The sequence below is a fragment of the Staurois parvus genome, unplaced genomic scaffold (genome assembly GCF_062004578.1).
Source record: "Staurois parvus isolate SC_StPar_1 unplaced genomic scaffold, SC_StPar_1.0 ptg000140l, whole genome shotgun sequence".
NCBI lineage: Eukaryota > Metazoa > Chordata > Amphibia > Anura > Ranidae > Staurois > Staurois parvus.
The window spans coordinates 619,154-631,389 of NW_028317936.1; the positions used below are offsets into that span (position 1 = coordinate 619,154).

General features: G+C 41.5%; 1 protein-coding gene across 4 annotated transcripts in view; it reads left to right on the plus strand.

Moving 5' to 3' along the window:
• Positions 1–12,236, plus strand: part of FLNA (filamin A) — a 178,321-nt gene that overhangs the window by 142,833 nt on the left and 23,252 nt on the right. For 2 of the 4 annotated variants that reach the window (XM_089673530.1, XM_089673532.1), the window contains exons 13-30: positions 1,026–1,219; positions 1,412–1,525; positions 1,613–1,756; positions 2,154–2,277; positions 2,813–2,973; positions 3,128–3,218; positions 3,321–3,490; positions 3,598–3,715; positions 4,940–5,202; positions 5,539–6,136; positions 6,211–6,384; positions 7,013–7,175; positions 7,270–7,430; positions 7,592–7,762; positions 7,871–7,994; positions 9,265–9,421; positions 9,538–9,727; positions 10,288–10,311. In XM_089673530.1, coding sequence (XP_089529656.1) covers positions 1,026–1,219; positions 1,412–1,525; positions 1,613–1,756; positions 2,154–2,277; positions 2,813–2,973; positions 3,128–3,218; positions 3,321–3,490; positions 3,598–3,715; positions 4,940–5,202; positions 5,539–6,136; positions 6,211–6,384; positions 7,013–7,175; positions 7,270–7,430; positions 7,592–7,762; positions 7,871–7,994; positions 9,265–9,421; positions 9,538–9,727; positions 10,288–10,311 — 3,141 coding nt within the window. The remainder of the gene's footprint in view (positions 1–1,025; positions 1,220–1,411; positions 1,526–1,612; positions 1,757–2,153; positions 2,278–2,812; positions 2,974–3,127; positions 3,219–3,320; positions 3,491–3,597; positions 3,716–4,939; positions 5,203–5,538; positions 6,137–6,210; positions 6,385–7,012; positions 7,176–7,269; positions 7,431–7,591; positions 7,763–7,870; positions 7,995–9,264; positions 9,422–9,537; positions 9,728–10,287; positions 10,312–12,236) is intronic. The other 2 variants (XM_089673531.1, XM_089673533.1) reach the window with 1 other exon arrangement.

Genomic DNA, 12,236 nt, shown 5'->3' on the forward strand with positions numbered 1-12,236 from the left:
TGGATAGACAAAGCCTTGCTGCTCTCAAACTGTAGTAGTACAAATATGACTAAAAACAGAGTGCACCGCCCTAGCACATTATCGTAAAATTCCTATTCATAATGTGTCCAAGCGTATAACAAGTAGCAGTCGCTTAGGCATTTAGGGTCCTACCGCACATTGCACTGAGAGGTGCTGTCTAGGGACCTAGGCAAGCTGATGTGTTTTGAGGGTAACACCTTTCCTCAGAGCCACTCTACTGCACATTACACTAAGCGACTTATCTGTTATGCACTTTGTCACATATTTGTATGAGTATTTACATTTTAATTTTTTTTTTCTTTTGTAATGCGCTAGGCTGGTGCATGTTTGGTTTTTTTTAAAAAAAAAAAAATCTGACAGGCTGGTTGTATGAAAACAATTGATGAATCAACTTCGGTACAACCAGCCTGTCCATGAGTGGATCGAATCTTGGTTGGACCCGACTGAACTGGCCTAAAATCTATCAATCTGTGACTGGCTTATGGTTAGTACAGTCAGCCTTACAGAAGTGTAATTCTGGTTTAGATGTATAACTGTACATTTGTTTGTTTTTAGTCAAAGGGATCTGTCAAAACACATGTTTAATTACTATTGCTGACTTGAAGGTACATGTTCTTAAACAAAGGCCCATTGATTGCTGTGCTGTATGCACTCTCAAACAATTCATTAGTGGCTATTCCCATATTTCTAACCAGACAGTCTTAAAGACCTGTACTGAGAGCAATCAGGAGTTGGCAATGGCAGCCAAATGTTTAACTACCTGGCAGTCATGGTTATGCATTGTCTTTCCTTTGGACATCGGTCTGGTTGCATAGAGCTGATGAAGTAGATCGATGTAGCCATTCAGATCATGACCGCTAAACAAAAGGCTTTGAAGCAAACTATGGCTTCTGCGACGACTTCAGTAAAAGTTTTCTTAATGTAAATTTGTCTATCCTATTACCTGATTTTAATGTGGTTACCATTGTTAGAACAGATTCGCATGTTTTCATTTTATCTTATAGGATTTTCTGTGGAAGGACCATCTCAAGCCAAGATTGAGTGTGATGACAAAGGGGATGGCTCATGTGATGTGCGTTACTGGCCACTAGAGCCTGGAGAGTATGCTGTTCATGTTTTGTGTAACAATGAAGATATAAAACTGAGCCCATTCATGGCCGAAATTAAATCTGCTCCAAAAGACTTCTATCCAGAGAAAGTAAGCATTGTTGGGCAATTAATGCCCTACTTTGAATTGTTACCAACCCCCTCTCAAGACTTGTCCATCACCTAAAAATCTGTTCATGTAACACACTTGGCTAGCTCTTTAGTGTATTTCCTTGACTTATTGTGGATATAAATAGAAAGGTTTAAAGAGTCTAAAAATTAAATTTGGTATCCTTTGCCAAAGGTGAAAGCCTATGGACCTGGGTTGGAGAAGACTGGATTGTCTATTAACAAACCAGCTGAATTTACAGTTGATGCCAAACATGGAGGCAAGGCACCTCTCAAGGTGTCTGTGCAAGTAAGTGATTTTTGGAAGCTCTTTAAAGTTGTGGCAACGAACCTCAAAAGTGTTGTGGCTATGGTTTTTGTTTTCCTTTCCCCTCAGGATTCTGAAGGAAACCCGGTTGAGGTCACCACAAAAGATAATGGCAATGGAACATACAGTTGCAGCTACCTTCCTAAGAAGCCATTGAAACACACTGCTGTGATATCCTGGGGAGGAGTCAATATTCCAAACAGCCCCTTCAGGGTAAGTCAGACTGCGATAGTCTTACAGAAGCCAGACTTGTTAACATGTCCTATGGATAGATTACTGGAACTCCACCCGATTGTAAAAATTGTCCAGGTGTTACAATGTGTTAACACCTGGAATTGACTGATCCTGCTCTAGGTGACTTTCTGCTGGAATTCCTTCAGCTGATGTTCATTTTCCAGTGGCAGAACAAACTATGCACCCACTGCTTTCTTGAATGAGACTCCCTTACTGGTTAAATGTTGCAGAACCAACATCTAGTGTGCATTCCCTTTACTTGAACCAACAAGAAGGTGATGAGACTGTTTTATTTTGTTAGTGAATCGTTGCTAGCAATGAAATAGCTAGTGTTAAGTGGTCCTATGTCAACTAAAGATGAATTAATCTCTTCTAGATGAGCATTGGTGCTGGCAGCCATCCCAACAAAGTGAAAGTTTACGGGCCTGGTGTGGCAAAGACTGGTTTGAAAGCACACGAACCCACATATTTTACTGTGGACTGCGTAGAAGCTGGTCAAGGTGAGCAATCAGATCGTTTATCAATGGTGGGATTTGCTTCACCCTATACAGGCTAATATACTGTAGCTTTGGTTTATTTTGAAAGTGTCGGTCTGCTGTGGGGTTTTTTCCTACATTGCTCTATAAATCCATTTACTTGCAGCATGCTACCTATGAAGCTGCACTTTAGTTTACTAGGTATGGGCGGGTAGTCCTGCGTTGTCTGCAAAATAGGGATACACAATCCAGTGTATATACACGTATCTTAAGGTTTAAGTCTGCCAGAGTTGTATTTCTGTCCATTCAGTTCAGATATTTACCCTGCCAGACAGCACTTCCCAGTTAATGACCTGTTTACTGCAGTAGATTGTGCTGCTCCTTCTTTCCTCTAGTGAACTTTACAGGGGATTGCAAAAGGTTGAAATCTTGATGCTAGTTTTAAAACACAACATATATGTACTTGCATTAATATGTTCAGAATTGTACATATTAATAGAACAAAGGCCTTTATGAGATTAGCCTCAGTATTGACTGTTCTTTATACATTTCTCTTCAGGGGATGTCAGCATTGGCATAAAGTGTGCTCCTGGAGTAGTAGGACCAGCAGAAGCTGACATAGACTTTGACATCATCAGGAATGATAATGACACTTTCACAGTGAAATATACCCCACCAGGAGCTGGAAGCTACACTATCATGGTTCTGTTTGCTGGCCAGGTAACTTGTTCTACTGTGTTTTTAAGTCTAGAACATCCGTGTATTGTACACTACAGTATGTGTGAACATAATGGTAAAACCTTTCAAAACTAATTACTGTGGTTTGGTTGGTCAAATCTTACCTATTTAACCATTTCGTTTTGTCTTCCTGAAGGCTACTCCTACAAGTCCCATTCGCATTAAAGTTGATCCATCACATGATGCCAGCAAAGTGAAGGCTGATGGACCAGGCTTAAACAAAAGTGGTGAGTGCAAATTAGGTTCGGCATGGGTTTTTTTTTTTTTTTTTTTTTTTTTTTTTATTGAATGTTTAAAAGATTTTAATGTAAGATTTGTGTGTCCCTTAGGTGTCGAAATTGGAAAGCCCACTCACTTCACTGTTAACACAAAGGCAGCTGGCAAAGCCAAACTAGATGTAAATTTTACTGGACCAGCCAAGGGTGATGCTGTGAAGGACTTTGACATTATTGATAACCTCGACAACTCTTATACCGTCAAGTACACACCAGTGCAACAGGTAAATGGACTGTAGCATCATTTCCACCCCCCCCTCCTTTTTTTTTTTTTTTTTTTTTTTTTTTTTTTTCTCCGATCTCCTTACAATATTATAATTTTACTTATCAGGGTAATTTAGGAGTGAACGTTACTTACGGTGGGGATCACATTCCAAAGAGCCCATTCCCTGTTAGCATTGCTCCCACTCTGGACCTCAGCAAAATCAAGGTTTCTGGACTCGGCGACAGTATGTATTTTTACTTTATTCTGGAGTCTGACTTGAATAGATGGTTTGAAGAACATGTAAAGGCTGCTTATTTACTGAAACCTAATTCATTCTTTTTAATTTATTTCTGAACCTTTGTATTCCAATCATTCCTTACACCAGCTGACCTGTAGTATAAGTTGACCTCTTAAAGTGTGTGTGTGTAAAGCATTGCACCCACGATCAGCAGATCATGGGTGTGCAATTCATGGCTCTTGCGGACGTAAGCTGTAAGCTGTCTGCTCGTACCTTGTACAGACAAGCAGTTACACAATGACAGGAACCATCATTACACTACCTAGAGCAGTCACCAGTGCTCCGGTAGTTCACTTGAAAAGTACAAGCTGTTTGAGACCACGAATCAGGGAGATTGGCTGCAGCTGTCACTAGAGCCCTGAAAGGCCTCTAGTGACAGCAAGCCGGAGATAAACTGGTGTAACATGTTCCCAAAGATGAACTTATCCTTAACAAGAGTGGGCAGCACAGTGGCTAAATGGTTAGCACTTCTGCCTGGCAGTATTGGGGTCCTCGGTTCAAATCCCAACCACGGCACCACCTGCTTGGAGTTTGCATGTTCTCCGGGTACTCTGGTTTCCTCCCACACTCCAAAGACATGCTGGTAGGTGAATTGGCTCCTGTCTAAAGTGGACCTAGTATGTGTATGTATGAATGTAAGTTAGGGACCTTAGATTGTACTGATATTGCCCCATGTTCAACCCCTAGATAATCTTTGAACCAAAAGTTTTATGCAGGTTACTGGGGGTTTTTTGTTTTTTTTTTCTATCATGCAGCAGTTAGACCCCAAGATTTATAAAAACATTTCTTAAAAATTAGGAAAATAGTATCAAAGAATAATTGTTTAAGTGTCTAGTGAAATATTGAAGTTGTATAAATATTGCAGATTAGATCTGTCCATCCAACATGTTTCCTAAACATCTTTCCCTCTCCCACATTTTACCATATCACTGAACACTTACTTTCTAAATCTTTGGAAACTACTATTTGCAAAAAAGTAGACTTAATACTTTTAATGTTGCAGTAACTGGGATACCCTGAACCAAAGTTTCTGCCAGACATTGGTTCAACTTAAGTTCCAAGTAAAAGTGTTGAGTTTTCTGTGCATGTTTATACTGCAGTGGATGTAAGAGTGGGATGCATGCTGTTAAAGGAGGGCTGTCTGGATTTGACCTGTGTTTTCATCTTCAGAAGTGGAAGTTGGAAAGGACCAAGAATTTACAGTGAAATCCAAAGGTGCTGGTGGACAAGGCAAAGTGGCTGCTAAGATCACAGGCCCATCTAACAAGTCTGTTCCTTGTAAAGTGGAGCCAGGTCTGAGCCCGGACAATAGTACTGTTAAATTTATACCTCGGGAGGAAGGACCTTATGAGGTTGATGTGACCTATGATGGAGTCCCAGTTCCTGGCAGCCCATTTCCTGTAGAGGCAGTTCCACCAACCAACCCTTCAAAGGCAAGTGTACTCAACTCATCTGTTTCTAAAACTAAGCCATAATTGGAAATCCATGTATGGTCATGTATGGAATAAAGGGCCATGAACTTCCATGAATGTCATAATTTTGGTGATGCAGAAAGGTATGGGGATCCTGAACAGTCTATTCTGTGGACAGTCCAGCTGCTGAAACTAACATGTTAAAACTTGTGCAAATTTCAGTAACTATCTTTTGCGTATATATTTAGGGCTTTTCTACATCACTGACTAATAGCTTGTGAACTTGTCTGAATTAATAGTTGTAAAGTCTGCCTAGCCTTAGTGTTAGTATCTTACCAGTTTTGCTTTTGTTTTAAGGTGAAGGCTTTTGGCCCTGGACTGAAGGGAGGCAACGTTGCATCACCTGCCCCATTCACAATCGATACTAAAGGAGCTGGCCAGGGAGGCCTTGGCTTGACAGTGGAAGGTCCATGTGAAGCAAAGATAGAATGTCTAGACAATGGTGATGGGACCTGTTCCGTCTCCTATCTGCCAACAGAGCATGGCGACTACAACATCAATATTCTCTTTGCTGACAAACACATTCCTGGCTCTCCTTTTAAGGCAAAGATTGAGCCTTGCTTTGACCCTACCAAGGTTACCTGTTCTGGCCCAGGTCTAGAAAATGCTCAGGTTGGAGAGGCTGGCACATTCAATGTGGACTGCTCTAATGCCGGAAGTGCTGAACTGACCATTGAAATTATCTCAGACACTGGAATGCAGGCAGAGGTTCATATCCAGGACAACGGAGATGGCACATACACCATCACATACATCCCATTATATCCAGGGATTTATACTATTACCATTAAGTATGGAGGACAGATGGTGCCAAACTTTCCCAGCAAATTGCAAGTTAAAGCAGCAGTTGACACGTCTGGCGTTAAAGTCTACGGACCAGGAGTTGAAGGAAAAGGTGTGGTAATGATAAAATGTGTTTAGGTCTAGGCATTTGTCTGCTGGTGTTATTAACCGCTGATATTTTTACAGGTGTTTTCAGAGAAGCCACTACGGATTTCAATGTGGATGCTCGAGCCCTGTCTAAAGCTGGAGGGCCACATGTTAAGACAAGGGTGTCCAATCCTTCTGGTAACTTCACTGATGCCTATGTTCAGGACAATGGGGATGGTACTTACAAGGTGGAATATACTCCCTATGAGGAAGGTGAGAAGTGTTTTTTTTTTTTTGTTTTTTTAGCATTGATACACAAGACCACTTCCAAAGCTTTCTTCAGGGGGGGGATGCCTTTAGTAGTTCAAAGGAACTGTACAACTGCACATGTTCACATTAAATTTTACCTCCCTGGCAGTAATCCCAAGTGTGGCTCGGGGTTAATTTTCAGTACCAAAAGCGGTAACCCTGAGCCACTCTATTACACTGTAGTGTAACTTGCCTTGTTCCTGAAATCCGCCGATGCCGGCATCAGTCTTCCGGGTTCCCTTCACTGAGGGCGACGCAGGGGGGTGGAACTGGCGGGAGATTCAAAAAGGTAAAACATGACATACGTACAATACATTGTAATCTGTTAGGATTACATTACTGTATCAAACCATTTCACCTCAGTTTTTTTTTTTTGTCCAGTGCCCTGCCTGCACTTGCTGTTCTGTCTGCTACAAAACAGCGATGGTGAATTATAATTGAATTAGAATTAGAACTTGTAGAACTGAGCGTTAATGATTCGCAGGGAAATTCGTCATCACACTGAAATTTCCATGCATAACCATGTACTGCTTTGACATTCAAAAATAGACATCAGACCACCAGGGAGGTTAATACATGGTTTCTTTTCTAGGTGTTCATACTGTAGATGTCACTTACGATGGAAGTCCTGCACCAAATAGTCCCTTCAGAGTACCTGTAACAGAAGGCTGTGATCCAAGCAGGGTGAGAGTCCATGGCCCTGGTATTCAGAATGGAACAACAAACAAGCCCAACAAGTTTACAGTTGAAACAAGGTGACTTCGCTTTTGGTCAAGAATATATAAAATGGCTCATGGATATTTCAATTTTTTTTTATTTGTAAAGCTATAACCTAAAATTCTTCTGCAGGGGAGCTGGCACTGGTGGACTTGGACTGGCTGTTGAAGGTCCATCTGAGGCAAAGATGTCCTGCACAGATAACAAGGATGGAAGTTGTTCTGTGGAATACATTCCATATGAGCCTGGCACTTACAGCTTAAATGTCACCTATGGTGGCCATCAGGTTCCTGGTAAGATGTTGGAAAATTAGAATATTTTTGGTGTTTAGAATAGATTTTAAAGCAGTGTAGTAACTCGTTGCAAACATTTATTAGTAGATATCAACCAATCTGCGTTTTAGTAGCAGTTGTGTTGCCATTTAGATGTTACATCTTGTGCCCTGACTTTACAGGAAGTCCCTTCAAGGTTCCAGTTACTGATGTCGTTGATAGCAGCAAGGTGAAGTGTTCTGGTCCAGGATTGAGCCCAGGGCTTGTCAGAGCAAATGTCCCACAATCCTTCACAGTTGACACAAGTAAAGCTGGTGTTGCTCCTCTGCAAGTTAAAGTACAAGGACCAAAGGGTACATTTCTTTAGAGCCAGTATTTTTTCTCATCACAACTTTGTAATTTTTTTTTTCTATTGTATTTTAATGAAGAAATCTTTTAAAACACTGTTCTGCTTTTCATAGGTCTTGTGGAACCAGTGGAGGTTGTCGATAATGGTGATGGAACGCAGACTGTTAACTATGTGCCTAGTCGTGAGGGACCATACAACATTGCTGTTCTATATGGTGATGAGGAGGTGCCACGCAGGTCAGTCAGTTGATGGTGAAACATTTGTTACCCAATTGCTGGTAATGCCAATTTGCGTTTAGATCTGTAGTCTTTGTTACCACAGCTTAAATCAAGCAAAGGAAGTGTTAATTACCTGTTTGCTCCACCAGATGCAATTTATCTGCTTCCCGTCAGCCCTATAGCAAAAGTACTGCTACAGGGCAGCACGGGTGTGCAAAATCTGTTTGCATTTCCAGGTAGGGGGCATGCTGCCATTCTCGGCTGTCAATCCCCTGGCCCCGGCCGGTGATTACTTGCTGGCACCTGGTGACTGCCGAGCATCTCCGGGTGGGGGGGAGGGGGGAGAGAACTGTTTGTAAACACTAGTTCTCTTCACAGCCATGCAAAGCAGTGTGCTTACAGTGAAGCACAAACAGCCACAAAGTTAACCCTTTGATTGCCCTGCATGTTGACGCCTGCTTAGTCCAATTAGTACAGTGTTAGTGCTTTTTATTATCACTGATCACTATTGGTGTCACTAAGGATGTCGGTCAGTTCCCCCCCAGTGTCAAAATGCCTGCCGCAGTCCTGCTAGAAGTCACTGATCGCCATCATTACTAGTAAAAAAACTAAAAAAAAAAATCCCACAAATTATAAACGCTATAACTTTCATGTAAGACAATTAATTTTACAGGTATTGGCTTTTTTTTAGCAAAGACATTGTAACTAAAGAGAAGATTTTCATAAATTTAGGCCAAAATGTATTGTATTGTGTTTTTTTTTTTTTTTTTTTTTGCACCAAAACATAAAAAAATCAGGTGATCAAATACCACCGAAAGACCGCTATTTAAGAAAAACAAATTTCATTTGGGGGCAGTGTTGCATGACTGCAATTGTCAGTTAAAGTAACACAGCGCCAGGGGCGGACTGACCATTTGGAAACTCAGGCACTGCCCGAGGGCCCGGGGTCAGTAGGGGGCCCCATGAGATGCCCCTGGTACTTTTATAGGTTTTTTTCGGTTGTGGGCAAGGACACAGGGGCCCCATGATCCCCTATTGCCCGGGGGCCTCCATGAGTTGTCAGTCCACCCCTGCACAGCGCCGTAACTCAAAAAAAAGCCTGGTTAAGGGGGATAAATCCTCTGGAGGGCAAGTGGTTAAGCAAGTATAAGTGGCCTCTGTAATGTAATTTGCTGCAGTAAACAACCTTTTTTTTCCTCATTAAATGAATCCCTATGCAGTATAGCTTGTGTAGACTTCATCTTGTGAAGGTTTACTCTGTATTTAACATCCACCATTTTCTTCACAGCCCATTTAAAGTTAAAGTTTTGCCAACTCATGATGCCAGCAAGGTAAAAGCCAGTGGTCCAGGATTAAACACTACTGGTGTGCCAGCCAGTTTGCCTGTAGAATTTACCATTGATGCCAAGGATGCTGGAGAAGGTCTCCTTGCTGTACAGATCACTGTAAGTAAAGCATAACTGGTAAATTGGTTTATTCTTGAAGTGATCCCAGTAGACCTTGGCTTTGTATACCGATGTTCTTATTTGCAGCAAATTTCGCTATTTAAACTTTATTTCAGGATCCTGAAGGCAAACCAAAGAAGGCTACCATCCGTGACAACCAAGATGGCACCTATACAGTGTCCTATGTGCCAGATATGACTGGACGGTACACCATTCTCATTAAATATGGAGGCGATGAGATCCCATATTCTCCTTACCGCATTCGTGCTGTGCCAACCGGAGATGCCAGCAAATGCACAGTAACAGGTAGGGAACAGCCCAAGTTAATTTGTCCATTCTGCTTGTGAATACATTTTTCAGCTGATTTATATATTTTATTTAACACATGCAGTAGAAGACCTGTTACCTTGTGTGGGTATGGTTAACCAAGCTTCTGTCAAGAGGCTTTGCTACTCAGCATTGGTCGGAATAGGAAAAATTGGGCCTTGTGTGGTGGGGCAAGGACAAAAGGAGGCATTGGCAGCACAGACAATTGTCAGCATAGCACTGCAGTTTTGCAATATAAATGACTTTGCTGCTAAGTGCTTCCCCTTATTTCCATTGTCTACATATGATCCGTGTTAGTCTAGCCCATAGTACATGTGATGTTTGAACTATTTTATAACACGGGGTATAATGTGGAATGCCTTTAAGACAGTTTGCTCTCCTCACACTGCTTTTTACGTACACACGCTGCACACGGTTTATGGCATAACATGTCATGATGAACATTTATCTCTGCTGTGTTTATTTTGTTATGCACTTTACCCTCACATTGTCACCTTGTCTCACATGTCCTTTCCTTGCTCTTTGCCCTTTCACCTCAGTGTCAATCGGAGGTCACGGGCTAGGTAAGCAGCTTGCTGGTCTTGACTGATCTCTACTGTCCCTTTTCCCTTTAAAATTGGAAACCTTTTACTGACCAGATCTAAATGTGTCATGTTGCTGGTCTGTCTGGCACTACAAATGCTGTAATCTGGATGTTCACAGCTGTTGCATACAGGATTGGGTTCTCGCTGCAAATTAGAGCTTTTGATTTTTGCATCCAACCCAATGTGTTAGCTGAGGGTCAGATGTTGGGGTTTCATGGCCTATTCTGTTATGCTTGGTTGTGTCCATCACATTGGGATCCATACAAAATGGGATCCTGTATAGTTAAATGCCAGTCGGAGGTACCATCAGGAAACTAATTTAACATTTTAGCCATGTTGGCAGTTTGAAGTAGGATTCCTGCTGTTTGGTGACGGGCAGGATCACCTGCCTCCCAATTGCAATATTCCACCATATTCAGTACTGAAAATATCTACAATTCAACTGGGGTGCTTCCATCTTGGAATAGACAGTAGAATTTTACATGGTGGATCAAACTATTTAGGATCGCAGAATATTAATGTGCAACTTCTGAAAGTTGCCCTAAACATTTGTATATGCAACAGATAACTGTCACCTGCAATGATATACAGTAGGTGTTCTCAGATGTGTGGTTTTGGTTTAACCACTTTTTACCCAAATGTATTGAAAGGGTCTAGGGTTCTTTAGAAGGACACTGGCTATAGAACAGCTGTGTACAACCCAGTCTATTACATAGTTGAGGAAATGGACTGGGAACATTTTATGCCCTTCATTGTAGGCATTGTGTTGCAATGACTTAAATGTGTATTTGCAACACTTCTAAAGTGCAGTTCCCCCAATGTGCCATAGTTCCTACAGATACAGTATATTTAGTGTAGGTTAAATCTTTGTATTCCCAGTCCAGCCCGCCAGCCAATGTTATACTTGCAGCTATATCTACTCCTGTTAGTGTATTAAGGCCATTGTATATATTGTGGTTGGTGGATGGGCATTCTTTAAGTGAGATGGGATTGGCCCAGTACAGGTCTGTGGTTGAGTGTGGGAAAATTACTGCATTCAGTTTAAAATTTAGGAACAAATTTTATGGTCTTTAAGGTCCTGCCTTGTATTTGGCGTGAGACTTGGGAGCATGCAGCATGCTGTAGACAAACATGACATTCCTGACAGATCAAGGGACATTTTATTTGTTAAGGTGTAGTGTTCAAACATTGCTAGTGGTCATCGCCTTATCCATATAATGAATAACAAGGTGATGGCTCTCAGTGTTTGATGTGCTTTGTCATAGAATCAGTTACTTGGACCACACTCCAACCCACTGAACTGTGCAACATATACCTGGGTGGGGTTTGGTATCTTTCTGATGTTTTTGCTCCTGCATGCCTGCTTTGTTATGGCTCATCTGTTTAAACCCACTTGAGAACCTCAGTTGCAACTCTAATTCCACCTGGCTCTGCACAATTTCACTTCCCTGCGGCTGGTCCCTAGAGCAGTGTTCTTATGGAAAATCAGTCCTTCAGGAAATTGTTGCTAACATCACTGCTTCACGGTTAACTGGTTTTAAAAATGTTCGTTTGTCAACCCAAAATGTATAGTTGCAACAAGTGTAAAGTTAATGTAAATTTTTGAGAAAAAAAGTAGCTGGCTTCCAGGAATATTGTTGGCTACGTTCATAGGCCTTGAGTTTAGCTTGGCTTTCTTACCTCAAAGGGCATCATCTTTCAACAAAATGCCCAATCAGTAAGATATCAGACACTACTCTACAGGAAACCAAGCTCCTTTAGGCTGTTCTGTAAGACTTGACTTTTTTTGCTTGAGTCTTTTAGCGCACATCCTGTCACCTTAAGGTCCCATCTGCCACCTCTAAACTTGAACTTTTTTGTTTAAAGGACATATACATTTTTACAGCTTCCTGATAATACTAGGT